Source organism: Suillus subalutaceus (assembly GCF_016647625.1).
Source record: "Suillus subalutaceus strain FC151 chromosome Unknown DFJ58scaffold_13, whole genome shotgun sequence".
Taxonomy (NCBI): domain Eukaryota; kingdom Fungi; phylum Basidiomycota; class Agaricomycetes; order Boletales; family Suillaceae; genus Suillus; species Suillus subalutaceus.
Genome location: NW_024540262.1, coordinates 9,630 through 36,734, shown reverse-complemented (window position 1 = coordinate 36,734; position 27,105 = coordinate 9,630). Strand labels below are relative to the sequence as shown.

General features: G+C 43.9%; 6 protein-coding genes across 6 annotated transcripts; 5 read left to right on the top strand and 1 right to left on the bottom strand.

The window, feature by feature from the left end:
* Positions 1-3,280: 3,280 nt before the first annotated feature.
* DFJ58DRAFT_653645 (uncharacterized protein) lies at positions 3,281-3,535 on the top strand (the record flags this gene model as incomplete). Its single annotated transcript, XM_041381754.1, has 1 exon — positions 3,281-3,535. A coding segment is annotated over one exon (255 nt), but the record flags the coding sequence as incomplete, so codon positions are not given.
* Positions 3,536-7,124: 3,589 nt separating this feature from the next.
* DFJ58DRAFT_837773 (uncharacterized protein) lies at positions 7,125-8,816 on the bottom strand (the record flags this gene model as incomplete). Its single annotated transcript, XM_041392402.1, has 8 exons — positions 7,125-7,157; positions 7,342-7,598; positions 7,729-7,810; positions 7,833-7,837; positions 7,975-8,063; positions 8,112-8,136; positions 8,209-8,373; positions 8,630-8,816. 8 exons carry the CDS (start codon positions 8,814-8,816, stop codon positions 7,125-7,127), a joined length of 843 nt encoding a protein of 280 aa, XP_041248389.1.
* Positions 8,817-16,742: 7,926 nt separating this feature from the next.
* Positions 16,743-17,701, top strand: DFJ58DRAFT_837771 (uncharacterized protein; the record flags this gene model as incomplete). The annotated part of the gene is made up of 5 exons (XM_041392401.1): positions 16,743-16,903; positions 17,140-17,197; positions 17,236-17,277; positions 17,327-17,431; positions 17,522-17,701. The coding sequence occupies 5 exons, from the start codon at positions 16,743-16,745 to the stop codon at positions 17,699-17,701; spliced, it is 546 nt and encodes a 181-aa protein (XP_041248388.1).
* Positions 17,702-19,563: 1,862 nt separating this feature from the next.
* On the top strand, positions 19,564-20,136 carry DFJ58DRAFT_623413 (uncharacterized protein; the record flags this gene model as incomplete). The annotated part of the gene is made up of 2 exons (XM_041381068.1): positions 19,564-19,974; positions 20,026-20,136. Coding segments are annotated over 2 exons (522 nt in total), but the record flags the coding sequence as incomplete, so codon positions are not given.
* A 2,559-nt stretch (positions 20,137-22,695) lies between these two features.
* On the top strand, positions 22,696-23,684 carry DFJ58DRAFT_723340 (uncharacterized protein; the record flags this gene model as incomplete). Its single annotated transcript, XM_041384990.1, has 3 exons — positions 22,696-23,114; positions 23,166-23,185; positions 23,236-23,684. The coding sequence occupies 3 exons, from the start codon at positions 22,696-22,698 to the stop codon at positions 23,682-23,684; spliced, it is 888 nt and encodes a 295-aa protein (XP_041248386.1).
* A 1,973-nt stretch (positions 23,685-25,657) lies between these two features.
* On the top strand, positions 25,658-26,525 carry DFJ58DRAFT_723339 (uncharacterized protein; the record flags this gene model as incomplete). Its single annotated transcript, XM_041384989.1, has 3 exons — positions 25,658-26,017; positions 26,072-26,274; positions 26,309-26,525. 3 exons carry the CDS (start codon positions 25,658-25,660, stop codon positions 26,523-26,525), a joined length of 780 nt encoding a protein of 259 aa, XP_041248385.1.
* Positions 26,526-27,105: the final 580 nt, after the last annotated feature.

The window sequence follows — 27,105 nt, the reverse complement described above, 5'->3', positions numbered from 1 at the left end:
ATATATGACACCCAGAATTTTGGCCATGGCTGAAAGTTCTTGTTTGACTCTGACGTCATCGTTCAAGGATCGAAATGTGCGGTCCTGGGAGGGTTGGTGCTACCACAATCCATCCGGGTTGCGTGGTACCCATGGGTGCCAATGTTTCTCCCTGGCATACCAGTCAGGATACTGTAGGCTGTCAAAGGGCATGACTGATTTTTCAGCCCTAGGACCAATCCAGTGTTCCAGTGCATTCAAGTCCAACAGGTCCAATGAGGCATTGGGTGACACCCATGTCAAGCCAGCTATCACATGAAAACATGGTTGAGGAGGTGTGACATTCAACTGAGCATGCATCAGAATACTGTCTGGGTAGTTAGTGTGGAGCAATCCACAGCAACGGGCAGGGTTACCGTGAGGCAAATCAAATCAAATCCAAATAGAAAATTCTGGGAAATCAACATGGTTTGGACTAACAAGTGAACACGAAATGTACCTCGTTTGCCTGGCGATATGGAAATGTGTTTGGGAGTGATACGGACTGGCAGTCCAGCCAATGAGAAGCCAGGGATTCTGCATGATGGCAATGTCGATTTTTTGCGAGTGACTAGTACACAACCAGCAGATATACTAAGAATAATCAAGTTTCCTGGAGCAAGAAGAAACAAAATCCTTCAGCACTCTATACATGCCAGTCAATGTAGATTAGTCAATATGATCATGAGTCAGACAGTGCGTACCCTGGCATAAGCATACCTAGCGATTTTAAGTTCAAAAGGCTTGAAGACAGCGAGTGTGGAGTCATCAAATCAAGAACTTCAGGTTTGCCCAAGTATTACTTAATGTCAGTCTTATGTCAGTCCAAAGTTCACACGAGTCAGGCTGGCATCTATAGTTTGGCAGTCTGAAGTTCATACGAGTCAGTCCGTCGGAAGGTCAGTCAAATTTCATCATAGTTATCCAAAGGTGGATCAATTGATCAAATTTAGTTCTTACAGGTGCTTAAAAACAGTTCTTGCAGAGATCCGGGCTTTGTCGGCAGGAAATGTCAGGCAGCTCACCCCATGTAAATGAGATCCGTAACTGACATGTCATGCACAGTCAGCCCACGCACATCATACAGGGGATCATTCATGTACTCTCAAAGTCTTCCATCGAGAACCTCAGGCACGGCCTCCCTCCCGGTTTGCTGTATGTATAGAACATCTAATACTGAGTCTGCGCATTTGATGCCAGCACGCATTTACAACAGTCTCAAAAATAATAAACAGTGAGCACAAGTGTCCGAGTTTCCATAGTCAGCAGATTCTCACAAAATGAACAGTCCGAGTTTCCGTAGTCAAGAGGGTTCAGCCACTCAGGAGTCACTGGATGATCTGTACAGTTGGGTGCACAGAAATGTAGAGGGACATTTGTGTTCAAAAAGCTCTGCTCCCACTAACCGTGGAAGTCAGGGACGCACATCATTTTCTTTGTCTGTATGGAGCCACGCAACAAGTTTGTGCTGTTCCATATAGACAAGGAAACCAATGTGATACACACGTGGATGGATATTGGAGTGAGTGGAGCAGGTCACTCATATGGAAGGCATGCTTGGTGTGATCGCAATAACAAAAGGTTCACGGCGCACAAAGAGAGGTGACACTTTTCTATTCTCTTTTGTTGTCTACCACGAAACTGATTTTTTTGACAAAACAACGGCTCGATTTCTCGACTCACATCCCCCAGGTGCACCCCTTCCACCACCTGCACTCATTCCTGCTGCCAGCGAAACAGTGCCGTCAGCCCCCAAGCTGCAGCCCATCCCATCTTTGACATGCATGTTAGTATATCTGTAGGTACTCATACGATACACACTTTGAAGCAAACTCATTGAAGGCAATAGAAATGGCATGAAGGGTCATGTGCTTATTTCCCTTTGAGTTATGTCAGTCTGAGGTCAGTCTGAAGTTCACATGAGCCAGACTGACATTAGACCTATATAACATATTCAGACAACTGTCTGTCCGCATGATGGATGATGTTAAGACCATACTCAAGTAGTGTCGGATCCGAAGGGCTTCGGCCTCAGCTCGTGCGCTGTGCCCCTTTCCCGAGTCTTGCCCCTTATTTCAGAGTGCTAGAGTATCGCGTATATTGAGACGGATAAGTCTCATAACGGATATGTTAAGGCTTCCAGATATCGAACGTATATAGTAACGGCTAATCCGGATCGGATCCGAACTAGAAACTAACGGGCGAGGACTGTCCGAAGACAGAGATGGATATATAGACTATAGGAATCAATCCTAAGTCTCGGAGTAGACAAGAGTATTGTACTCAAGTCCAGACGGATAACAGAGGGACTTAGAGTCCAGACAGAATGAGTGCAATCTAAGATGATATTCGAACTGATCTACTACAGCGCATGTACAAGGGTTTATATACTACGGATAACTAACAGAATGATCAATAAGCAAGGACACGAGGCTATGTACGAAGTATAAGCAAAGTATGTGTACAGCATATCGGTAAGTCGGATGGATAACGAATCATAACCGGGAATGAAGTCTAAGCTAAAGTGGATCAGTAAGTGTAGCGGATCAGTAAGCATAACGGAAGTAAAGGATAACCGGTATACCGGTGTACAGGAATGCCGAAAGGAGATGAACGATAGTTAGAGTTATATGAACAGGACATGAAACAAGGATTAGATCGGATCTGTGGACCGGACGACGGATATGTACATCGGATCTGGATCGGATCTGAGATCCGGATCTTCGGATCTGTACCCGGGAATATGGTATATGACAGATGAGAAGTATCTGCTGCCTTCTCATACCCAAAAGGATGGTGGTGAATTTGGTACACTCACCATAGAAGTTTTACTCCTCAATCTGCAAATTGGCATGTCTGTGCACCACCACACACCAGGACTTAGAATTTTAGGATAATTTACTGCAGTGCAGTAACATATCACGATCAAGGAAAGCTCTTCGGTCCTCGTGGCATGTTATGAGAGCTTGACATCAAACACTAAGTTCCCTTCTCCTGATGAACACCTCAAATTTCTGGACTCCAAATTTCCAGATGGGCCAGGTTTCCATACCCGTATTCTTTCACTTGCATCGAGACATCATTGACGTGTCATTTCACGTACTGCGATCAAATGTATCCTACCAAACTACTCTTTTCCATCAAGACGACTGATGACAAGATGCTCTGCATTAAGTTTGTCCGTCACTACTCTAAGGAAGTACATCAATGATGTGCTTCCAGCGGCTTTGCTCCAGCACTCCTCGGCTTTGAACAGCTGCCAGGCAGATGGTACATGATTGTGATGGAGATGATCACAGATGATTACTGTTGTCTCGGGGAATCTCCCGTTCCTTACCCTCATCACGATGCACTTGCTACGGGACTCCGATCTCTTCATCAAGAAAGTTATGTTCATGGAGACATTCGGAACACAAATGTTATGGTCAAAAAGGACCACAGCCCTGGATTCAAGTTGGTTGATTTTGACTGGTCCGGGATAATAGGCGAAACCCGATACCCAATGAACGTATATTGAGGAAATCATCTTTGGAGACCTGATGGATCGGAAGATGGACAGTGTGAAGCTGTATGCTACAGCACTTGAAGTCATACCTGAACACTTGCTGAGAACACGCTGGGAGGTGCCGAGGGTAACGAGATTCTTAGTTGGTTGTGGGCCAAGCACAAACAGAAGGGCGGCAAAACCTGGGGTGTCGATATTGAGGTGAAGTTCACCAGTTCTATATAATCACTCTTTGATTTATCATATGCCAGGCTGAACAAGATGTGCCACACTGCTGCTAGCTACCAACCTCAAGATTCTCAACTCATTAGCCACAAAACAGTGGGCAATCAAGCTTGCAACAGAAGCCATCGTATCCGTACTCAGCATCGACAACACCATCATGAGTGAACCCGCAGGAGGACCCAAAGTCTCTTAACAAGCAAGTAACTGGCATGAAGATTAGGATGGCGCTACTGGGAATGTGGAGACTGCTTTACAGACATTTTGCGCAAACTGGAAAAGTCAAGTAATGGGAATAATAAAAATTGATGAAGCCAAAAAGAACGTCAGAATGAGCAGTGAGAATACTGTGGGGAGTGGTACTGTACAATGTCCATGATAGATACCCACAAACAGTCATAGGTGACCCATAGAACGGAATGCAAAAGGATTATGACGACAAGGAGTCCATTGTAGATGGTGGGGATTTAGGTGTGACTGTATACAGGAACGTCCATGGTCTATGACTCATCGCACGCAGCTGGAGTCTATCTTATCTTCTTCGTCCTCCTCGAGGATAGGCTCCTCCTTCTATGTCGTAGTCTGCTGCAAGCTCGTCATCAAAGATTACCTGGAACTGCAGTGAAGGAATGATGAATGGTGTCACACTACATACATGAGTGATTAGGGCTTTCATGAGTTTGTGGGTATACGTCCCATATTCGGCAAGATTAGAGCAAAGGCACTTTGTGGTGTACGAAGGAAGTTGGGGTTGAAAACAATTGCCAGGACTTCAGCTGTCATTCGGTTGTGTTCCTTATAGTCAGTTACTCTGGAGTAGTAGTGTCGATATAATTCAGCTGACGAAAGAAACAAGCACAAAAACTCACCTATGGATATTTTCAAAAGGTCAAAGTTGGCCTGAGGAAGCCCATGCACAACTCTGGATACAGGTAAGCTGCGAGTTAAGATTCTTGAGCTCTCCAAGAACATGAGCATTGGAAAAAAGACCATCAATGGAATGGATTTTACTCATTGCCTCGATAGCATTGAAATAGGGCGATGATGGGAAGACAGGCTTGGGAGCAACCTGAACCATGACTTTACCAAGCCACACACGGCATGATGGATATCATTATCGGGGGTGATAGGCCACTCTGAGACTTAAGTCGCCTAGGGAATCAGCAGTTAATTGTGTGCACCCTATTCCAGATAGAAATTATACCTCTGTTAAAACTCTAAACTTCAGATGTAAAGTAGCTTGTGGTCAAGTCGAATGTTACCTTGAGGTCCAATAAAATGAACGCCAGGATGGAAATATGGACTTGGGGATGTTCTGAACAAACAAGGACAAACAAATCAAATGACTTGACGCTCCCAGTGCATCTAAAGAGCTCTGAAGCCAACAAATTACAATATCGTACTCAGACAACAACGATGCTTACAAATTAAGCAGCTGGAATGCCCTGTTTTCACTCTGGATGAGAAAGCTGGATCCATCTTGCTGTAAATGACAGGGTCGATTTCGATCCAACTGGGCGATGCGAATGGATGCACAGCGTACAATTAAATTGTCTGGTGTAGGCTCAGCTTGCATTACCTACTCTCCAACGAGTGGCAGCCCCAATGGTGATATCCATGCCGTGTGCGACTTGGTCAAGTCATGGTTCTGAGCCACCAACTTAAGATCCGGCTTCTCGGCCACAAGACTGTACTACCCATTCAGATGCCGGTAGGAGACCCATGAGGTCTGCGCGTAGGTCAGCGAGCACTTCAGCTCATCATCATCTTCTCAGCCATCTGATTTCTTTGACAGTCCTTCAGGGAACTCGGGCGAAGCTGTCTGAGGTCGCTGTCAAGGGTGCTCAATATAACCCCCATGAACGTCAGCCCAACTAAAATGTCTGCAATGAACCCAGGTGATTCTCCTCAAATAAATCCATGGGACCTTCTTTTCTAGCACAAGTGCATGAAATGTTGTACAGCTGGATAGGCTTGTCTACCGGCTTGCCAACCCTTTCCCAAGCATCTGGAAGGATATGCTCCACAATTGCTGTTATCTTGAACCAAGTGGAGGTGGACATTTTCAACTCTTAGACAATCTTATCTTTGTGGGACTCTCCACATTTTTGAGACTTATGCGCTGTGTCCCTTGATGTTGGTTTAGCTGTTTCCCTCATAACTGGGCGACCATCTTGATATTCTCAAGACTCATTTGGTGTGATCGGGCCAATCTTTCTGGTGCAAGTCTGAAAATTGTATTGTTCCTGCGTACAATGATGACTGCTCAGCTGTTTCTCCACTGTTATCAGGCAAGTTTTGTATTGATCTGAACATTCTTACATGCTAGAATATCACAACCCTTCCGATTTTAAATAGATGGCGCATAGTCTTTTTTCAAACAGTGTCGGTGCGCGAAAGAGAGAAGGAGAACAACTTGTTGTAAGTTTTTGTTACATGTTCTGTACGTATGCCACTTTCCAACAGACTGAAGCACCAGCGTGACATTTTTGAGGTCGTTATAAACACTCAGCTTCTAATTGCTGTCAAGACGAACATTTCAAGTGATATGTCATCGTCTATGAATCGTGGACTTGACCACCTGAGCAGCTGTGCTCAGTCGTCTTGGCACAAAGTATGAGGGGGATGCGTTTATGTCGCCAAGATTGCGAAGTTTATGAGATGTAGGGTGAGTCTGTTTTGATTTACCTGATGTGAGACTTTTCAATAACTATTTACAGGCCTGATCTCAGAGCTCAGCTTCAATATTCATTCTGGAGGAATTATTTGCATAGAAGACGTGCTTATGGGTTTTGTAGAACATTGACAGTCACTCCACCCTACTAATTGGCATGGTTTATACCCAACATTATGTAGAACTGCCTTTGTATCAAGCTATCTCTGTATCTGTATTCATGAAGTTATGCAGAATGTAGTTACGTTCTGGCAGCTTGGTGCCTGCATTATGTTCCATACCTGTATACTTATCATTATGACGTCTAGAACTCATGATTTATGTCATAGACACTTAATATATTGACCTGCTTCTGTATCTCATATCTCGATGAAATATGATGGCTGAAGACCAGAAGAAGAAATCTCCTAGGATGGTGACGGCGATCGTGCATGGAATTGTCGTCATTAACGAATGACTTGGGGTTGCGAATATTCCTGTGAGAAAGCCTAGAGTAGATAAAGCCATGCTGTTGGCTTACGATCAACGTCATCTATATGCCTTGTGACGAGTTGATTACCTGGTGGTCCGTAAGAAAGAGGGAGCACTGTAAATGACCGCAACTCTGGTACGATTGTCATTGAGATGCTGAGACTACATGTAGCATCAAATCAGCATAGAGAGAAAATCCTAGTAGGATTACACATACTGCAAATTCCAGAGACTTCATCTTTTCACCGAAGTGTTGAGCAGCGACACCTGCAAGTATGCAGTGGACACTGAAAATGAGTGAAAGAGAACATAGTGTCCTTGTTATCACTTGATATCTGATATCCGGAATAGCAAGTATGCTAGCATCCACCGCCATGATAACACCCGCCTCGATAATGGAAGATGTAAATTTGCACAGCTTTCTGATTTCAATATAGGGAAATGCGCGTACCAAAGTGCTGTGTTTCACATTATCGTCGTTGAAACGGTCAACGAACTGCCTGATATCCAACAAGTTGACAATATCGTCGACATGGATATTTTCTATATGTTCTAAAACAAGTGTGGGCACTCTGAACATTGCAGCAGTCTCCAGTAAAGGGGGAGAGATTGCTTTCGCTTGAAGCCTTCTACGGAGTGAGACCACATCAAACGAGCTTCCGGTAAACCGTAGTAGTTTAAAAATTGATGATGACCTTATCCAGAATCCTATAAGTTAATGCCAAACTTCAGCTGTGTCAGTTGCGAAATTCCTACGTAATATGCTCCATATCCTTCCTATAATTATTAGGGGTAGGTTCCATTTATGTCGCTGTATAAATGGGCAAAGCAAACATACCGCAAAATGCTACTCCTTGCTCTGTCATTAAATTGTTGGACGAAAGATGAGACTCTGCGCGATTCCATCCGAAAATAAAGCGCTATCATATTCGAGTGACGTACCGAATCTAATGATACAAGATATTATTTTCTCCATTTGCTCATTATTCTGAAACAATGAAGCTGCTGTCGATTGTTCTAAGGTCAGTCCTTCTATAATGTGTATTTAATTCAGTTCTGTGACATATGCACCTGGATGTCTTACCTGCTAAAAACCATTCCAAGTGAGCTTGTAGCTCATTTGCATCAGAAGGCCTCATTTTGTAATGACGTGGAAAGAAATCGACATGCTTCCTGATTTATATGTCCAAGCGGTGTTATTTATAAACCAATGTTTCTTACCAAAATTGTGCTTCGAGCTCAAGACCTATGTATTTGAGTTGGACGGCATGATGTATGTTGGCAGGATATTGTAACTTACGTTTATGATTCCACTCACGTGCAAGCCCACACTCCTGAAAAAGCAGACTTGCATCAAACACATCAAACCAAGCAATGACGTGCTGCTTTGTGTCTGCACAATAATATTCATAGTGATCCCTGTCCTGCTTTGCAACAGGTTCAATGACCAGGAACCACGTATCTTCTTGCAGTCTTCTGTGTGCTGCGTGTATCCAATTATTCAGGTTATGCAGTCGATTGCGCAAGCACCTCTTTATGTCGGTTCCTGTATATGTCTTCTGTACAATCGTAAGAAACACTGAGTTGAATATGGATGATCATGTGTTGCTTACCGTTGTGGTGTTCAAGCTCGGGCTAGCCTCGCAGAACCCCATTTCGCTATAGGAGTCAAGCAGCCTAGATATCCACATCGCATCCATACACCACTTCCTTGCAAAGTCTCAACTCACTCAACTCACCTATGTCGTGCCGGTCTATGTCCGACTCGGCCAATATGGATCCATGGTCTCGGTCTCTTGCAGAAGAGCCAGGGTTGTCTAAAACCGTCCCCTGCTCGTCGGATCGGCCATTGCGCACCTTGGCCGACCATTCCGTCCCATCAGTACCGAATCCTCCCATGTCCTGCCCATGTCCACCTATCTCCATTGGTGCGTTTTAAGCTTATTTTACCGTTACTGAATGAACAGCAGGCATTATTACATGTATTCCCATGGCCGCAGCACTCGCAAGCCTCATTACATATAGACCTGAGTACCTCGTGTTTTGCTACTACTCTCGCCTGTGCGATTCCAGACGTTCACGCAGTTAGATAAATAGGACTCGAGTTCATATTATCCCTTACTTCCCTTCCTCGGACATTCCTGGTACCATTGTAGGAGTCACCTTAGTTAGTCTTTGATTGTGCAATTGATCCCCCTTGCTTTTATCATTGGACGTGCCTTGACCGCTCTAAGTGCACTCTAGCCAAGGTTTCTTTACCTAGGCCTTGTGAGATTCGGACCACTACCGGTAGTCTTACGTCGGCAACCCATACCTAGTCTTACCTCGTCATACCTAGTTATACCTGGACTCTCCTTACCTCGGCCTAGACTTACCTGCCGCTCATCGGCATCGGACCCCTCACCTCACATCGGTATCTTGCATTGGTGTCTTTCATCGGTATCTCACGTCGGTGTCCTTCAATGGTATCTCACGTCGGGTGTACCATCGGTATCCCATATCGCGTCGGACATTCTCGGACTTGGACCTTCGGTCGGTCGGATATCTCAGGTCTTAGATCTTAGTTTCTTCCTTTCTCTTCCCTCGCACTATTAGAAGGAAGTGCTTCAATAGCAGTCCCCTTGGGTTGAAGTACTGCACTCGCACCCATTAGGATTTAGTAAGTTAGTTGGTATATCTAGCTGACTACTATTTCTTTCACCACCGTCTTCCAGGAAAAATAGTACATGATGCCTGATGGGTGCACGATCCCCTCCCAATTACCGTACACTTTATCCCTGTTTGATCACCAGCTTCAGTCGGTTTCGATTGAGCTACATAATACAATCCCATACCGGAATGTGTCGACTTGTTTGGACTGAATAGTATAATCAGCACCCAACAAAGGATCACTAGGAAGGAGGTTAGGTTGGGGAATGCGCTTAAGAAATAGTAAATAAGCTAACTGTATTACTGCTTTCGAGTACTGTTGCAACTCTGATGGCCATGAAGGTATGCTACGACTTAGTAGATATTGATCAGCGTCTGTCTGAACCATTTCTCAGTTCCAGCAACATAAACAAGACACATCTTCAGTCAATCTTCAGTCGGTAATAATTTGATTTCCGATATATTCTCCGCATCACTGGAGTTTCTATGTTACACTAACCCTCACGGCTGAGTCGTCACCCCCAGTAAGAACTGGTTGTGACTGGAGAGGACTGTATGTGTTGGAATGTATTGATGAAAGTGGTCAGAAAAAAGATACCAGCAGGGCACATTCTATCTTTTGGTTCCACAGGCACGCCCCTGTAAGTGTCATCCCATCACCCCATCCTACTCCACGACTTTCTCACTGCGTACCACACTGGATGCTAACATCTTCACTCACACACCCACGATCATCTACTACCTCCTGTGTGTCCTTTGGGCAAATACCAAAGACAGACATTGACTCCATAAATTCTGATGATTCCTCAGGCATATGTTCCCCCACTGGCAGCCCCTCCTCCATCTTCTCACAAAATCCACCACGTCCATCATGCAATCCATGCTGCACGTCCTTTTTCTCCCAATGCCTTTCAGCAGCAACGCTAATGGTACATATCCTGCGCTTAGATATGTCTATCCTGACTCTGTTAGGGCAGGATAAATCACATTGGCCGACTTTTTCGTAGCATCCGATGCCGCTACCACAAAGTCGATCACCCAACAGCCAAGCTCCTTGTCATTGTGTCACAAGTTCAAGAGTCTGAGGTATGTCCTTCTCCACCTTATTTCTTGTCTACTTTATAACTTAAATCCAGATGGGTGACTCTACCAACATGATCATCATTCTTGCAACTTGAAGAGAACTCAAGAAATCAGAGAACCTTCTCATGATGGGCTTCCCCCCTAGCAAAGTCTTTGACATTATTTGTGGACATTCATCTAACCGGATCCATGTGTAGCGATGAGGCAATAGATGATACTGTAACACGGTGTCTTAATAACCAAGGGTCTTATATGAATACGTGTAAGAATGTAATGACACCACAATTACACTGGATAAGACTTTTTGCCAGTCCTCAATTAACATGGTCTATGGCTTTTCTTCTTTTGTGGTAGATAACGTGTGAGTTCTTGGGAGGCTCACTAAACCAATCAGTTAGATTAACTTAGCCAGAGCTTTATTATCTCTGATTGAAACTATGGGATTGTCTAGGATATACCGTCTAGACACTTGAACTGGTTTCCTGAATATACAATTAACTGTTGAGAAGTGGGTCTCAAATGTGACTACAATGACCAAAGCTCGTGTTGGCCAGTATACAATACCTGGTGAGAACACTGGTCTCACAAATAACAACAATGACAAATAGAAAACAATCACCAAAGCTCATGTTGGTCAATATACAAATACCTGGTGAGAACGCTGGTCTCACAAATGACAACGATGACCAAAGCTCATGTTGGTCAGTAAACACTATGTGGTGAGAATGCTGGTCTCACAAAACTGGGTTTCTATCGCGAGAAACTTACGTAATCTCAAGGGATACACTTTCCCTGCACTTGTCTGGACAGTACTTACAAAGGAAATGTGCTTTGTAAGCAGCAATCTGTTCAGGCTGAAGCTTCTTAGGTGAGAGTTCAATTGGCTCAAGTGGGAGATTCTTGAATGCAACAAGTGGGAGATCTATTTTTTTGAGGGAGAATGGGCTCTCCTTATATACATTTTGTGTGGGAATATTATGTAAGTAAAAAGGTGATGTAATGACTTCAGAATGTGAGAAGAATATTCCAAAAACTGGAGCAGAATGTTCTAGCAGGTGCAAAAGAACATTCCAGAATATTCATGGTGGGATAATGACATCATTATGAGTCATTGGAATGTTCTAGCAAATTCCATGGAACATTCTGGAATTGATGACATCATTATGACATCACTATGATATCATATCTTTCAACAGAATACCTGCAGGAGTGTGTGTGAAGTCCTATGACATCATTATGACATCATACCCTGTATGTACAATTTTATGAAGCATCTGATTAGTCAGAGCATCCTAATAGAAAAGTAAAGTAAAAAAACACTAGAGAAAACTACTCAGAAATAATGGAACAAATAATAGTACACAATACGCAGGCTTTTTAGATAGGTTTTTGTTAGGCTTTGAACTTTTCTCTATGGGTTTCTCTAGCCAAAGTGAATAAGCCAAAGGAAAGGCAATACCTTAACCTTCAATTTGCTTCTCATATCAACTAGGTCATTATGTGATTCCCATCTCACATATGACTTTTCTTCAAAACAAGGTGGATTCATGAATCACTGAGGGAAAACTGAAACTATTGGACCAAGGTTTGATACCAAGGTATGGGTTGACTAGTCTGAGGACTAAGCTAACAGACTTTGTCTTTTAGGGGAATACCTCGTAGTCATGTCCATGCATGATTCCCAAATCATGCAGGACAACAGTATCGAGCAGTAGAGTTCGTGACAGGTGTAGGGGATTTTCATCATTGTTATCTACAGTGGCTCAAAAAAACCGTCCGTATGTTTTGGCATTTTTCACTATCTATAATATTGTGTGAGAACAAACAAATGCCTCAAAAACATGCTTATACCACATTGTAGTATGGCTTCAGGGCTTTCATTTGAGCCCTACACCGTGGGAATCGGTGGAGATATGGTGGAGATACAAGGCTCACAAAATGGTGACTCATGCGGACAGTTTTTTGACTCAAGTATTTTACAGTAATAACCAGGTATTCTAGTATTTTGTATGACCTCCCTTGGCTTTAATTACTGCCTCTATCCTTCTAGGCATACTCTCAATTAATTTCTGGCAATCCTCAGCTGTGATCTTCCCCCATTCCACTGCTACTCTCTCCCAAAGCTCCCATACTCCTTTAGGGGGGTTTTCATAGGCTTGAAGCTTTTTCTTGAGTGTTCCCCAGAGATGTTCAATGACATTGACATCAGGAGACTGTGCTGGCCAGTCAAGAACATTGATGTTATGTTCTTCAAACCATTCCCTAGCTCTTCTGGATGTGTGCTTGGGATCATTATCCTGTTGGAAAATGATATCTTCTTCATCAATCCCTGATTCTGCCAAGCTAGGCAGCAAGTGGTCATTTAAAATGTCCACATACTGCTCAGCATTCATCTTCCCCTCAACCTCAGGAAGCATTCCCACACCATTCCATCCCATACAGCCCCATACCATTAAAGAACCTCCTCCAAACTTGACAGTCCCATTAACCTCTCTGTCTGTTAGGCCATCTCCCTTCTTTTTCCATACATACACCTTCCCATCTGACCCAATCCTATTGATTTTGGTCTCATCTGACCATATAACATGCTTCCAGTCCTCTACAGTCCAGTGTTGATGAGCTAAGGCAAAGGCTAGTCTTCTCTGCCTATGTTTGATGGAGAGAAGAGGCTTTTTCTTCTTTGTTACTGCCTTGAGATGAGCTGCCTTGAGAACATTCCTCACAGTTTGTGAAGAGACAGGGGTAGTGATGGTGGAATTGATATAATGGGTGGCTTGGACAGCATTATCAGCCTTTCCTGTAGTGATATGTTGGATAATAGCCCTTTTGTCAGTAGAGGTAAGCTTGGATGGACGTCCTCCACAAGAGTTTTCCTTGTCTGGGTGGCTTTCTTTGATGAACTTGGCCACAGTGGACTTGCATATTCCAGTTCTAGAGGAAATTTGGCGAGCAGAGAGGCCAGCATAAGACAGAGAGAGGATATTATCTCTTTGAGCAGAGGAGATGGCTTTCATGGTGATTATGACTATGATACATGAGATATTCTGGTTTATATAGTTAGATATAGTCATAAAATAACATAATGACACCACTTTATAATTTATATAATAGTGGCATGATTTTTATGGTGTCATAAATAATGATTTATATAGTTTTAATATACACTCAAAAACTGTCCACATGAGTCATCATTTTATAAGCCTTATATCTCCACCATATCTCCGCCGATTCCCACGGTGTAGGGCTCAAATAAAAGCCCTGAAGCCATACTACAATGTGGTATAAGTATGTCCTTGAGGAATTTGTTCATTCTCACACAATATCATAGATAGTGAAAAATGCCAAAACATACGGACGGTTTTTTTGAGCCACTGTAAGTCACCTATTTTGCACTTTCAGGCAGGCTCTTCGACATTCAAAAGTCAAGCTCACTTGGATGTGTTCACAGCCGTTGAGGACTCTGTACACCTCTAAAGAGATTGATGCAATCGACAACCTGCAGGTTCCATAGTATAGTGTGGCTGTCCGGCTTTTTGTTCTGCAGTTACAGTGTCATATCGTGATGGTGCTGGCGCCAGCCCCTGACTCGCTTATTCCTGGCATGTTTTGTATCCATTGAATTAAATGTAAACCAGTCTTTTTTATTTCATTTCTGGTAAATGACTGCTAATCCCATGTGATTGTACTGTCAATGCATGATGTTTTGTGACTTGTAACCGAATGAGTCTATCTTGACCAGTCTTGCTAAGCAGCCAGACAGGACAAACAGTCTTTTCCTTTTACCATGCCCTGATTCCTGAATATTCACTCATGGATGAATTTTTCAAGGCCCAATTCAATTCCACCAGCTAAGTAGTGCTCTCTTGCTGAGATATCTAATACAACAGCCTGCTGGGCATCCCAGGACCCTCCCTTGTTTTTTTTTGCAGTTTTCTTTTTTTGCAGTGTTTCTTATGTGACTATGAGGGGCACCAGCGATCACGTGGAAGATTGGGATGGTCAGAGATGCCAGAGTCGCTTGATATAGTACTTGCAGAAGGACACAAATGTATGGAGTTTGCCGAAGGGGAGTTGGTGAGCTGCCGGTGGGTTGTGCATACAGGTGCAGTGACCGGGAACTGGGGCTCACGGGCATGTAGATGCAACCGAGAGATCCTTTGGATTGAGCGAGGGGTCTTCAAGTGATGAATGACTCCTGAGTGCTCCAGTGGTCTGTGATGTCTCCTGGAGTATGTAAAATATATCAGGGAACCTCAGGCTCTTTGGTCTCAGATAGTGACTCCTCAACTTTGAGCGTGAGCATATCGGAAGACTCAAAGATTCCTAAACCTGCCGGTGAACCTGGGCATCTGTGGCATGGGGGATACACACTTTGTGAAGCTTTAGATTGGAATCTAAAGGCATATGCAAAATTAAAGGTTCGCACATTGTCATTGTACCCTTAGTATTGCAAATTAACTAACAAATTCCTAAGAAATCTATGCATAGTCTCATTGAGGACCACCTTGACACAACAAAATGCGCTTCTGCCCAAAATCCCGCACTATTGGAAGTCGTGTGTGGCAAGGTGAACAGTTTCTCTGAGTCTTGATATTGTCAATGAACTTATGATATCATCTCAGGCGCTCAACAACTTCCCAGATCTTGACAATTATAATAAATTGTGGCCAGTTAGTGATATGATCATGACACACCTGAAATACACATCTGGTCATGTGAGATGAAAGGAGGGAGAAATGGCTGTAGGCAAGAGCAAGAGCAAGGTCAGGAAGTGATACCCCACTGCATTAGATGTCTCTGTCATTACCCGCTGTATGCATTCTGTATTAAGTTGGCATTCCAAAATCAAGCATATTCATTTACAGTATCAGACCCAAACAATAGACATTTCATGCGCCCTTGGCTTGAAAATTCTAATAATAATAGGTGTAGGAAAGACTAGTAACCATGAGTTTCAAAATTACATTATGCAAGTTGTCTGCGAAGCTACCCAGAACCTGTCAGTATCAGTTCAAGCCGGCACTTTCGAATGTTTAGTCAAGATCATGACACTGTACTACAACAAGATGGCATTCTATATGGAATATATGGAACAGATCTTGTTTGGCATATATCTGCAGTCCAGCTGAGAAATTCGGTATATAACAATGCTTTCATAGTCTAGGAAATTATACTATTATACTACTCCACATTTCGCAGCTGACCAACAATTGCTACAAGTGCTCAAGGGTTTCACAAGAGTAAGATTGCATGGGAGCCTAGCTCTTGGACAACTACTTATGCTTTGCGCAAAGCTGAAAAGATAGTTATGATAGGCTCAAATAGATCATTGAGTTTACTCACTGGTGAATTATAAAGTCAGCAAGCACATTATCTCTAGCTCGCATGTTCACAACTGAGGGATGGTTGACTCCAACCCTCATAACAACTGCGTCGCCTTGGAACTCATGATCACCACTGCTAAGAAGCACGTTGGCTCTGAGACAAAGGTGTCACTTGAAGAAGATGCAGAATCGATAAATGTGTCTCCCTTTGCACACATTCATGAAACAGTTATGAACATAAAGCTGCATGGTAGCCTCCTGGAGAAGAGGTATAAGTGATAACTTACAGAACATGTTGGAAGAATATATGTGCGAGTGTTTACCATCTGATTATAATTCGATCAAGGCAATAATCTAAGAGGTGGGCAAAGAATGCAGGCAATGAAAGTGGGCGATGGAAGCAGGCTATAGTAGCAGCCCGGCTTTTAAAAATTTCACATGCTGAGTCAAAGACAATAATCATAATTGTTCGGGAGATGCAGTTGACGAAAAAAACAGCGGGGAGCCAAACCGAAGAATGACAATCCTGCAGCGCTTGTTGTCAAGGGTAATTGTATGAGGAAATATATTCCTGTTAATACACTGGTCGCCAAGGGTAATTATACAACATAATTGTAAGAGCAAATAGAGCAAATAGAGCAAAAGATAATTGAAAGTGATGGAGATGAACCTGGACCTGTTGTTCTGTTGTTCATACAACAAGACATCTAAAAGAATCAAGACAAAAATGCATGCACACAACTTGAAAAGACCCAGGAATGATGTTTGCAAACTGATGATGGATTCTTGCCCCATTATGAATGTCGATAACACTGACATCAACATGCAGCATCTCGAATTTCAGCCAGAAGACGTACAAACATCTCATGATGCAGATTTATTTAGTGATGATGAAGACAATGATAAGGATGCTGGTGACTCCATGGATGCTCTCAGTCAGCCTCCCACCAGTGTTCTGTGACTTGAAAAGAGGGCTAGAGATGAAGTGGTATGTAGATAGCATGAATCAGCTTCTATGACTCATAATGCCCATCCAGATATCTGGGAAGTGTCGCTTTCATGAAGTTGACTATTTGGAGACACTTTGCCAGACTGTGTATGAACAACAAGAATGTATTAACAATATTATGGAGGAAGCTGAAGTGGTACGCATGAGAAACTCATTGAAAATATACTGCTGATCATACCAGTAGATATGCTGAGAAGCTCAAGACCACATTGAGGAGCAACAATGTCTTGCAGAAGAAGAGTGTGAGCCTCACATGCGTGATTTCAATGAGAAAACTCAGCAATGGGAAGCAACTCCGAGAGAGCAAGAGCGGGAAAAGCAAGTAAGTGCAACAGATACATTCAGTTATATGCATGCTTACAACTTAATAGGACATTCACACATGGCAAGAGCAGCAGCAAGCACTACTGAGGAAGAATGTTGCTGAAGAACTAGCACGGCACGAAGCAATGATAAGTGCAAGAAAAGACCAAGAGGTGAGAAAGAACAACTGACCAAGGAATTTCTAATGATGGCAAGTAGTTGACTGAAGAACTGGCACGACACAATGCAGATTTAAATACAAGAAAAAATCTGGAGGTGGGGAAGAACGACCGAACACGGGAATCACTAATGATGTCAAGCAGTTAGAAGAACATGAGAAAGCCGTTTTTGCCGATGTAGAGACTCGCGTTTCTCCAGGCTCATATGGGCCAAATTCACGCTTTTTCACGACACCCTCAATATCCATGCAACGCGCCTTCTAAATCCGAAACGCGCCTCAAACGCGACAAACACGCTTTCGCGCTAGCGCATTTCTACCCATACACACTTTCGCATATCGAGTATCCACATTCCTGCAGTCGCGCATCTGTAATAACACGCTGTGTCGTGTTTCGTCTTCATCGCGTATTCACGTTTCGTCGTGTTTCGTCTTATTCACGTTTCGTCGTGTTTCGTTTTCATCGTGTTTCGCGTTTCGTCGCGTTTCATCTTATTCACGTTTCGTCGTGTTTCGTTTTTGTTGCGTTTTGTGTTTCATCGTGTTTCGTCTTATTCGCGTTTCGTTTTCGTCGCATTTCGCGTTTCATTGCGTTTCGTTTTCGTCACGTTTCGCGTTTCGTCGCGCTTCGCTCTGTCGCGTTTCGCCTTTGTCGCATTTCACGCTGTCGCTTTTTTCGCGTTGCGCCTCGCCTTCTCTCATCCTTGCATTGACGAACCCTCGCTACTGCCTGCTCGCACCTTCCTGGTTACACACATATGCGCCTTGGCGCGTTCAAGTGCGTTCGAGCACGTTACGGTGCACTTTGTCGCATTTCCCTAGGATCCGTCGCCTGTCCTCCGCATGTCCCGTCCCAGTCCTCCAAGGTCCATTGGTGCATTTTCCCTTCTTCAGAACTCATACTCCGTCATGCAGGCACCAGTACTTATCATCATATCTCGTTATGGACCCTGACTTACCTCACCATTTACCTTAGTACTTCCTATTTGGCTCCGAGCCGTGGGAACTCGCTTAGCATACCTACACATCACCATGTTTGTTTTCCGGTCACTTACTTCCGCTCCACTACCATCGAAGTGTATAGCTCGAGTTTCTATCTGAATACACCGGTTTTCCTTCCTTTTGGCGCTTTGACACCTTTAAGTGTCTATTTCTACATCTATCAAAGTCCTGATTCCCCATTTGATTGTCATCTCTACTCAAAGCACTCCATTGTGATCGCACGAAGTGCGCTTTTCCGCACTTTCCGCCTTATTAGCACGTTTAGGCGCCTTTAGCTAGCGCACTTCGCTTTTGGGTGCATTATTTGCCTCAGTGTCCCATTCAGACTTCGAGACTGAATCGCTGCTTATAGATCCCCCTCACCATTCACTAGAGGAATCTTTCTCAGTAGCAATCCCCTTGGGACGACTTTCCACTCGTATCCAGAGGAGCACTTGAGAGCCCACTTCCCACTCTTCCCCCTAGCACGCAGCTATCATTCCTCGCCCTCACCGAAATGGAGCGAAGGCTACAACTAGAAATAGAAAAAATGAAGGTAGACAAAGAGAATGAGCTTGCTAACATGGAGCAGCGCTTCGCAAGACACGGTAGGCAACAGCATGTGGCCATGGAAATGGGGACAGACCCCACCCGAAAGAACACTCAACACCCACCCAAAATGCCCCAGAAACCACAGTTCAAGACTCCATGCCTCGAGACGATTAAAAAGATCAGGAAGGCACATGGAACAACACACAAGATGCGTCTGGTATCTGTAGTAGAGGTAAGTACTAAGCGGTCAGAACTCGTTTTAAACTCATGTCATAGCAGGACGCTGACGACCCTATGGAAAGGCATCAAGAACGATCACCGATGATTGAGCAAGAGCCACAGCAATTTCAGCCTGACGACATCTACCCTATGTCTGTGATGGAAAATGTGATCTCCAAAGGAATAGAGGCGGCACTCAGATGCATCTTCATCAATAAGGATATCCTGATGTCCACGAAGTGTAGTCCTTGAAGGAAAAAGAAGCAGGATGATGAAATTAGGATAGAAAGGGCCACAGAATTGAGCCACAAAAGAGACTTCCTCCTTGCGAGAGTTAAATTTTTGATGTATATGCTGATGCTGAGTATGAAGTAGGGTGAAATCCAACGTCTCCTCAAAGATACCTTCAGTATATCTCAAGATGCGGATCATGAAGATGTGTACTCATATGAGTATGAAGATTGCCCAGGCCCCAATACCCAGAATCCGGCCTTTGATCTCAAACACAGATCTAACACCCCCTGGAATGCCAAAATTCTTGATATTCTCCTTGAAGAATTGAAAAAGAGGACCATAGAAGAGGAGTGGCTGTTTCGGAGGTTGGATGGATATTATAAGGTGATACTTGAAGATCGCTACAAGTGGTTGTGGACAGTCTGGAGAGCAGCACAACCAAAGGTTACAGCAAAGGGTGGCTTGGAGACTGCGGCAGAAGTGGAGGAGAGGTTAATTGCAAAAAGAGACGAAAATCTGAAGTCGGTTTGCCAAACAACTTGTCGGCAAAATGTATGTCCACAGCATGATCTCAAGGCTCTTCAGGTACTAATGCATTTATAGAAATATCTCCGCAGAGCGAAAGTTCTGGAGCAAGTTATCGAACTGAAGAAAGATGGTGAGGACAAGGACCTACCAGCTTGGCAGTGGCTTCAAAAACTAATCAAGATGCTGGGAGATGGGCATATGAGTTCAGAAGAAAGTGACGTAGAAAACAATGTCAAATGTGTACAATATAGCATGGCCTCGCAGGATAGAGCGAGAACTGAATATCATCAATAGCCAGAGAGTGTTGGATGATGAAATTTTCGTGCCCCAGGGTTCCACACCAATGAAAAGAATACGCGCATCAGGAAATTCAACGACTGTACGGAGCCTGGTCACTGGATTACCCAAGGCCCTATACAACACCGGATGGTTTGATGGCCTTACTGGAGGCCAGGTGGAAAGGTTGAATGTGTCAGGTGAGATGTTCCTATGGATGAAAGTTGTGGTAGCATAGCATGTTGAATAGATGGTGTATGGAGGATAAGTCAATTCCCCCTCCGCTGTATGTATGGTGAAGGGGATGACAGATGTTAATGGCTAAATTGTTTGCCAACATGATCCAAGGGGTCGCGATAAGTGAAAGCGAATTAGCCATTGCCCACTCCACTGTATGTACGGTGGAGGGGATGACAGGTGTTTACGGCTGGACTTGTTGGTTGATTAATGGTTGGATCTGTCAAAAATTGGAGCTTACCTGACTCAGAGGATGTATGGAGGAATGAGCCAGCGTGATCTCAAGGATCGCTGTCAGTGAAGGCGGGTGAGCCATTGCCCACTCTACTGTATGTACAGTAGAGGGGATGACAGGTGTTGACAGCTGGATTGTTAAGCGGAGGAGTTGACAAGAGTTCAGCGAAAAGGGATGGAGTTGGTGAGGTGGATGGTAATGGCATTTATTGAAATGCAGGAGACATGACAGTACATACCATTGTGCCCTGAAGATAGGAATGATGAACTCGATGAGCACGACAGTACATACTGTTGTGCTTTGAGGATGGGGATGATGAGCCCAATGAGCTTGACAGTACAAACCATCGAGCTCGTAGTTGTGATAAATGTTAGGGCCAAAGCTTGAAAGGCTTGAGCAGTCAATATTATGTAACAATTTCCTAATGTAGTTGTTTGTGACTGTTGGGCGATTTCATCGCCAAAGTTCCAAGTCCCTAATCCTGATTACTATTACTAGTACTTGTCTTTTTACAACCTTCTCCTAGGTTTGACGGTTTGTGCTGTTGAGCCTACCATTCTCCTTGTCAACAATGACCTTCCTCTCACCTTCTTCCAGGGCATGACTGTACATACAGTCATGCCCTGCATTCTCCTCTTGGGCTGGACTTCTTGTCGACAACAATCCTTTCAGGACCTTCTCCAGGGCATGACTGTATGTATGGTCATGCCCGGTGTTCGCTTCTTGTATCATCATCAGGCCTCTTGTTGACAACGACCTTCTGCAACTTTCTGCAGGGCATGACTGTATGTATGGTTGTGCCCAGCATTCTCTGCTTTCATCACCCCTGCCAATGTCCCAACTCCAAGTCAACATCCATCGCTTCCTGGTGATATTGATCATGGGCTTAACATCCTTACCCTGCTCTTTCATTGGACTGCCTATCGCAGAAACAACTTGGGCAGAAACTGCAGATCTATGAAGTGAGTCATCATGACATTATTCTCCTCTTATTGATCATGGGTTTAACATCCTTTCCCTGGTCTTCCTTAGGGCCCTTTGTCCCATATTGATCATGGGCTTAACATCCTTACTCTGCTCTTTCATTGGACTGCCTATCACAGAAACAACTTGGGCAGAAACTCATCGACAATGACCTTCTTCAGGGCATGACTGTATGTATGGTCCTGCCCAGCATTCATTCTCCAGGCTCCTCAATTGACATCAACCTTCCACATAACGCCTGGTTATTGATCATGGGTTTAGCATGCTTTCCCTGGTCTTTCAAGGACCCTCCATCACATATTGATCATGGGTTTGACATCCTTGCCCTGAACTCTCATAGGACTGCCTATCATAGACATGACTTGGGCAGAAACCTGCATCGACAAATCAGTGAGTCATTTTAATGTTTTTCTGCATCATATATTGATCATGGGTTTAGCATTCTTTCTCTGGTCTGTTATGGGACCCCTCATTGCATGTTGATCATGGTTTAGTTCTCACCAGGCATCTTCATGCATGATCGCTAGCAACCGTCATAGTTGTCCTCTGCCCTAACTAACTGAACCTTGACCCTATGAACGTCAACTCTAACTCTAACACAAAAGCCCAGACGACCATAGTATAGTACTACTGACCCTTCACCTTACAATGTTGACAATCTGTGGCCACACACACAATAAAATTTCAATACATGCCTGTGGCAAATTGCATATTTTTTATCCACAATCATCCTCATTTGGTGGTTCTTACTTCACATCTGAAACCACACTTGTTTTGTTTTCTCCACAAGCCACAATAGCCATACCTGTGATCTCCAGGCATTGTTGCCACCAATATGGTAATCACTTCTTGAAACTCTACCATTACTATATAGATGCACTGAGCCCTTTCCTTCTTCCTTATCTAACATATCAGTACATACTATTGCAGGAGATTTTGATCCAAACTTAGCGTGATGGTTCATACTGTTGCAGTAATCTTGTCTTGACTATATATTCTCCGCGTCTCCACCCATGAATAACGATCTCCATGTCTTTGCCCGTGATGGGCAGGTCTATACATCTGTCACCGCACATTCACTTCCCAATGTCATTCCTTATGAGCCTCACTGGGATCCTCGCAAAGACCACGATGCTTCTTCTGATTATAGTGATACACTACTTAACACTTGCTGGGTGTATGGAGCTCGTCCGTGGTTTCCCCTCATACCTTTGAATCCCAGCTTCAATGGACCGATCTTTGGATGCCTTAACCACTCCAGGTTTTCGCTCCTGACAGAGGTAGACAATCAGGGGAAACACATTCTCCATCACGACATTCCAGAAAAATGGGTTGAATTAGAGCAGAAATTACTCTTGTGCCAGGAATGTTTGGGTGCAGGGTTGCTCATTCCGTGGGGGACTGAACTTCCATGCCCTCCAACTACCTATGGGTACCAATAGTCGCATGCAGATGCTAACCTTGCTAAAAAGGTCATGATAAGGTTGCATAACGTATTTCTATGTAAGTCAATCATATATTTATTTCATTGTGATTGCCTGACATATTTCCAGTAATTGCCACCACTTGCTCATGGCACATCATGAGTTGTTGCTACCACGGCTCCAATTGCACCTGGATGGTCATCTTAACTGATGATCCCCGTTATCCTATACCCGCTGAATGGGTTCTTGAGTTGACATGCTCATTTGTTGGAGATCTGACAACAAATGTGCCACATATGGGAGCCCTCATTTCTTCCATTCACTGTCCTTGGCAAGCTCAATTGCCCATATTTGAGAAATTCTTGATCCCGATTTGGGTCCACATTCCTCAGAATACTTCTGCCACTATCAATCCCAGTCTGTGTCATTATATCCCACCTGCGGCAGCTGTCACTCGCGCAACCGAGCCAACGCAGTGGGGCCAAGACAACGCTTGGGGTCAACTGGACTCCAGTATGTGGGGTCAACCAGAGGAGAGTCAGAATACCTTCAAATGGGATGATAGTGCCCTTGGATGAGGTCAGAACAGTGGAGCACAGCCCATGTCTAATGTTCCTGAAGCACCTGCAGACTCTTTGTTCCCAATCCCCGAACCCCACTCTGGACAGAAGTGAGGAGAAGATTGGAAGACATTCTTTGTGCGGCGCCATGAGGAGAACAACAGGAAGGAGCAGACAGAGATGCCAGCCCAGTGGCAGTCACATCAGAGCCATGAGCGGTGACACGCACGAAACCTGTTTCATACATGGTCATGGCAAATTTATGATACATGCAATTCCTTACTATAGTCTATGCACTTCCCCTGAATTTTATATACCTTACTTCAATTTACTTTGGACATTTCTGAGCATGTATCACCAAGATATGACTTAGCAGTTCAAATTAAATATTTGACGTACCCTTTATCCTTTCTATAATTCTGTATTTTATTTACCCCTATGCCAAACATATGTCATGCCACTTCATTTGTATTTGTGTACTTAAGGCTGTGGTATCAAACAAGTTGACAATACCAATAAACAACTTTGGATTGGTAACCAAACAGATGAGTCATAATGAGTCATGTTTGCTATGACTCATACTGAGTCATCTCTCTTACTAACTCATTCTATGACATTCCATGACATTCTATAGTTCTTTCTCAATAATTCTGATACATTCTGGAATATTCTATAGTACATTAGTAATCAGTAGCACAGCCACTAGTCTAGTAGTATATAAGGGGCTCATTTCCCCTCTTGTGAAGTAATCAATTTGATTCCCAAGTATTAACAGAGTGAAGCACAGTTTAGGGGAACATAGGGGAACATTCTTTCACCCCTTAGATTCTTAGTCCCCATTATTTGAGTGAACATTCAAGTGACTATTAGGAGAAATATTAGCTTATTAGCTCCATTGCTTTGACATTATACTTCACATTCTTCAGAAGTATCTGGCCACATTCTCGAGCCACATTTGATTACATAATCTTCAATCCACATTATTCTTAAAGCACATTCTTCAGAAGTATTTGGCCACATTCTTGAGCCATCTTTGATTATATTGTCTTCAATCATTCTAGTTCTCTTTTAGACACAGGAAAAGTTCTGTGGGGAGAATTTCACATATTATTCATCAATTAGGGTAGACACAAATAAGACCTACAATCTATCAACAAATATTAAGAGCTTGGCCACTTAAGACTACATCAAGAAGGTGTACTCTATTCTGGACTGCGTCATTACTCATTGTGAGATCCTGAGCAGCAGAGAGTTGGTTTCGAGGCCACGTATTGGGATGATCCCACTAGTGAATTTGTTCTCCATTGCTGAAGTATAAGTAAGGAATATCCAAGAGGGATATAGTATAGTTTTAGTTCATTGCATACAGTTGCAACACATTATTCTGAAGGTTATAGCACTACCTTGTGCTACTATTGGTTTCTATCATTTCTTTGCCCCTTTTACATCACTAGCATTCGCTTGAAAAGTTCAACACACCTCGTCCCCCACGAATGACCACATTATCAACCGTTGGTAATTGTCTGAACCATTGACCATGGAGGATTGTGAAATTTGGAGAGTTTTCTTGCCTTTCACATCCTAGTAAGACAGTGGGCAGCCATGAGCCACAGCATTCCTGGCAAATACAGCACAGTCATAGTATTTGAATGGTAACCCAATGATGAGTTTGGCGGCTTTTGTCAACATGTCCATCTCACAAAGGCCAAGATACTGATGACTTGGATGTCGTATAGCACGTCTACCAGGGTATATGACTCGTTCTGTAACCAGTAGGACTTGTGCAATGTGTTAGACCTTTCCAGCATTCCCGATGGCGATTGGGAAGAGGATCAGTTTCCTATTCCTTCTGAACCTACCCCTGCTCCCCCTCCCCCCCCCCCCCCCCCCCCCCACCCCCACTGTCCAGTTTCTTGAGGGACATCAAAACCTACTTTGGTCATTATGAGGTTGCACCCTCAGCGCAATACACTCATAATGTTGAGCAATTCATGTCTATTTTGCATTTTCATCTTGGTTATTGCCTTGTGGCATCTACCTCTACACCCAGAGGCAGATCGACCGCATTTGATGATTGGACTCACAAGACACAGTGGGCTCACTTATGCAAACTTGTGGGCAACGACCCTGCATATATCACATCAATTCCAGATGTACAGAAGCATATCATCACCTGTTTTATAGGTTACCTCGTCACCCTCCCTCTATCTCAGTTGTCAGACATCCTGCCCAATCTCTGGGATCTAGGACCTGACTCATCCCTGTCAGTCTCGAACGCAAATATTCGAGTTTCCTATGTACAACAACCCAAGCAGCGGCTTTACATCATCAAGCTGCTGTTGTCAACTCTGGTTCCCTGAAAACTGGTGGTTCCTGACGCTATTACGGCTGTGATGTGCCTCCAGCATGACTGGGGTTTGGATATCACCAACATCACCTGTAACCTCCTTGAAAAAGGAATTGCTATAAAGACGTTGCAGCCAATCTCAGTTGCACCTCACACTCGGCGCCCACTTATGGAACTCCGTACATACTCGCTTGGACACGTCCTCTCCCCAAAGGATCGCAGGCTTCCCCATTTCAGGCCTGTTTATGCTGACTATATTATGTACGAACAACACTGTCACGAGTTCATGAACCAGCCTCACGCAAGAGCAGCACTTCTTCACAGTGGGCTCATATGGTGGCTGGCTTTACAGTCTTGGTTTTGATATCCTCCCCTCCACTCTTGACGGCATTTCACGAGAAGCAGTGCCATTTGGCCTCACGCTGGACATCAATGGCCAGGCTTATTTTGACGATGAGCTGTCAGAAGGAGGTGGATTTTATCTGTGGGACGCATCATGTGCATACCAGTAAGTTTTTCTTGCTCTCATTCGACAGGCGCTTATGTTTGAATATTTAGATGACGGTGTGCGGATCACAACCTGGCTAGGCACTAAGAAATAAAGGGTGCTCAACCAGTATAAGTGAGTCTAAGCTCTGCCTAGCTGCTATACTTGCAGAATGCAAGAACATTTGACCCTAAAGGGGAAGCAAGGAAAGCAAGGATCCACGGAATGATGCTGATCAACCCTGATCAAAGGCGACAAAAGGGCGATGTAAGCGTGAGAAACGCGCTGAAGGTGCGTGCGGGAAAGTGAAACGCGAAAATGCGCAAAGCGCAGGAAGGCAAAAAGGCAAAAATGCGAAAATGCGCGGAGAACAGGGATGGTAGTGCGAGCAGTGGACAAGTGTAGAGAGATGATAATATGGTGAAAAGTGCAGATATAGATGGATACTGATACTACCACTAGCTTTAGACTGATGCTAGAGCCTTAAGACAACGACGGACACATGCATTGCATGGAACTAACTGCCAAGTAACATGGTGGTCCCCAGATCTGAGTGGTAGGAAGCTAAGGTGTAAAACGAACATGAAAGTATGTAAGTTCTACCT